The 1630-nt window shown below is 54.8% G+C and overlaps 1 protein-coding gene across 2 annotated transcripts in view; it reads left to right on the top strand.

The window, feature by feature from the left end:
- The first annotated feature begins 1419 nt into the window (after positions 1 to 1419).
- WBP2 (WW domain binding protein 2) overlaps positions 1420 to 1630 on the top strand; it is a 7931-nt gene continuing 7720 nt past the window's right edge. For both annotated transcript variants that reach the window (XM_045299925.1, XM_045299924.1), the window contains exon 1: positions 1420 to 1522. In XM_045299925.1, the coding sequence (XP_045155860.1) occupies positions 1464 to 1522 (59 nt within the window). In that variant the 5' untranslated portion in view covers positions 1420 to 1463. The remainder of the gene's footprint in view (positions 1523 to 1630) is intronic.

Raw genomic sequence — 1630 nt, 5'->3', positions numbered from 1 at the left:
GTACATCCTCTGGTCTAGCCAGATTTGTAAGGTAGAATTGGGATCCTGATAGTGGGGGAGGAGGAAGCATTTAGGAGCTAGAGGAAAGTTGTATGTTTCCTCGTTGCTACATCCCACCCTGACTGGCTCGTCTCCTCCCCGGACATTTAGTAAGTCCTTTAAGAGGACAAAGACAACACAAACCCACAGACACAAATATCGTCCAGATGGGGGAGGCTGTTGGCTCGAGGTCAACGCGGATTCAAGGAGGGAAGCTAGTTACTGAAATAAAGCATGGAACAAAGGAAACACACATTCATGACTGGTGGCAGGTCAACATATCAGTTACAGGTGGTGGCTACAGGGCCAGGAACAGGACCATGGGCTGACAAGATTGGTCCAGGGCCTTCCGACCAAGGCAGTCTGATAGGGTGAGATTGTCTCATGACTATGTGACACCATGTACTGTCTCCAGTAGATGACCTCCATTGAAGACCCAGCCAGGCAAGCCCCTAAGAGGGAGCCCACCCTTCCCCATGCCCCCAGACAGCTGGAGGGAGGTGGAGGTAATCTACTTACCAAAGTACTGGGCCGGAGGGCAAAATTATCTGCATCCTTGGTTAGGGATCTGAAGGAATTCAGTGGAGGCTTGATCTATGTGGGGACTCTGAAAATGGATTTGAGGCTGACACTACCATTCACTGCCTTTTGGGAAGTGGGTGTTCAGAGCTTAGCTCTGACACAGAGGTGAGGATGTAGAGACTTGTTCTCAGGGACTTCGGACATACATGTCCGGAGAGACCGATCCCTGGAGAAGGACATCATGCTTGGTAAAGAACACGTGAAAAAAGAGGAAGACTTTGGACAAGATGGACTGACATCGTGGTTGCAACAACGGGTTCAAACAGAAGGACGACGTAGGGGTGGCGCAGGGCCAGGGGAGGCTTCCGTTCCATTGTAGATTGGGTGGCTGGGTCGGAATCGAGCGGATGGCACTTAACAACCCTTTTGTCTAGCAGCTGATTCCCACTCAGGACAGAGTAGGGTTTGTTTCCTAGGCTGTCCATCTTTACGGAGGCAGTTCCGTGAAGCGTCAGGTGGACTCAACCCACCCATCTTTCGATGGGCAGCCCGCCAAACGACTGCGTCAAAGAGAGCTCCTTCTGTTATCAGTCCAGGCCTCTGATCTGGAAGACTACAAGTCCCAAAATGCATCCTTCCAACGGCCTAGGGAGAGGTCGGCGTGGCGGGAGCATTGCCTCCTGGGACTCGTAGTCTTCAACTTGTTTATGACGCAGGCGGAAGTAACGATGGGGAAGCGGACGTAACCCGTCACCACGTGACCCGTGGGAGCAGCTGGTTGGCCCAGCCCCCGCACAAGAGCTGTCATTGGCTAACTCTAATCCGAACGACGCCACTGGGGGCGGGCCGGAAAGGGGCGCAAGCGCAGTGCGTCGCCAGTCTCGGGACCCCTCTCCGAGACGATGGCGCTCAACAAGAATCACTCACAGGGCGGCGGAGTGATCGTCAACAACACCGAGAGGTGAAAACAGTGGAGGACGGTCCCGGAGAGCCCAGGGGCGGCTGCCGACAGCGGGCGGTGGGCGGTGGGCTGGCGGAATAAACCCGCGGGGAGGGAAACGGATGGGGT

Source organism: Echinops telfairi, unplaced genomic scaffold (assembly GCF_000313985.2).
Source record: "Echinops telfairi isolate 266 unplaced genomic scaffold, ASM31398v2 ScPeMD7_7458;HRSCAF=8496, whole genome shotgun sequence".
NCBI lineage: Eukaryota > Metazoa > Chordata > Mammalia > Afrosoricida > Tenrecidae > Echinops > Echinops telfairi.
This window is presented reverse-complemented; position numbering and strand designations above follow the sequence as displayed.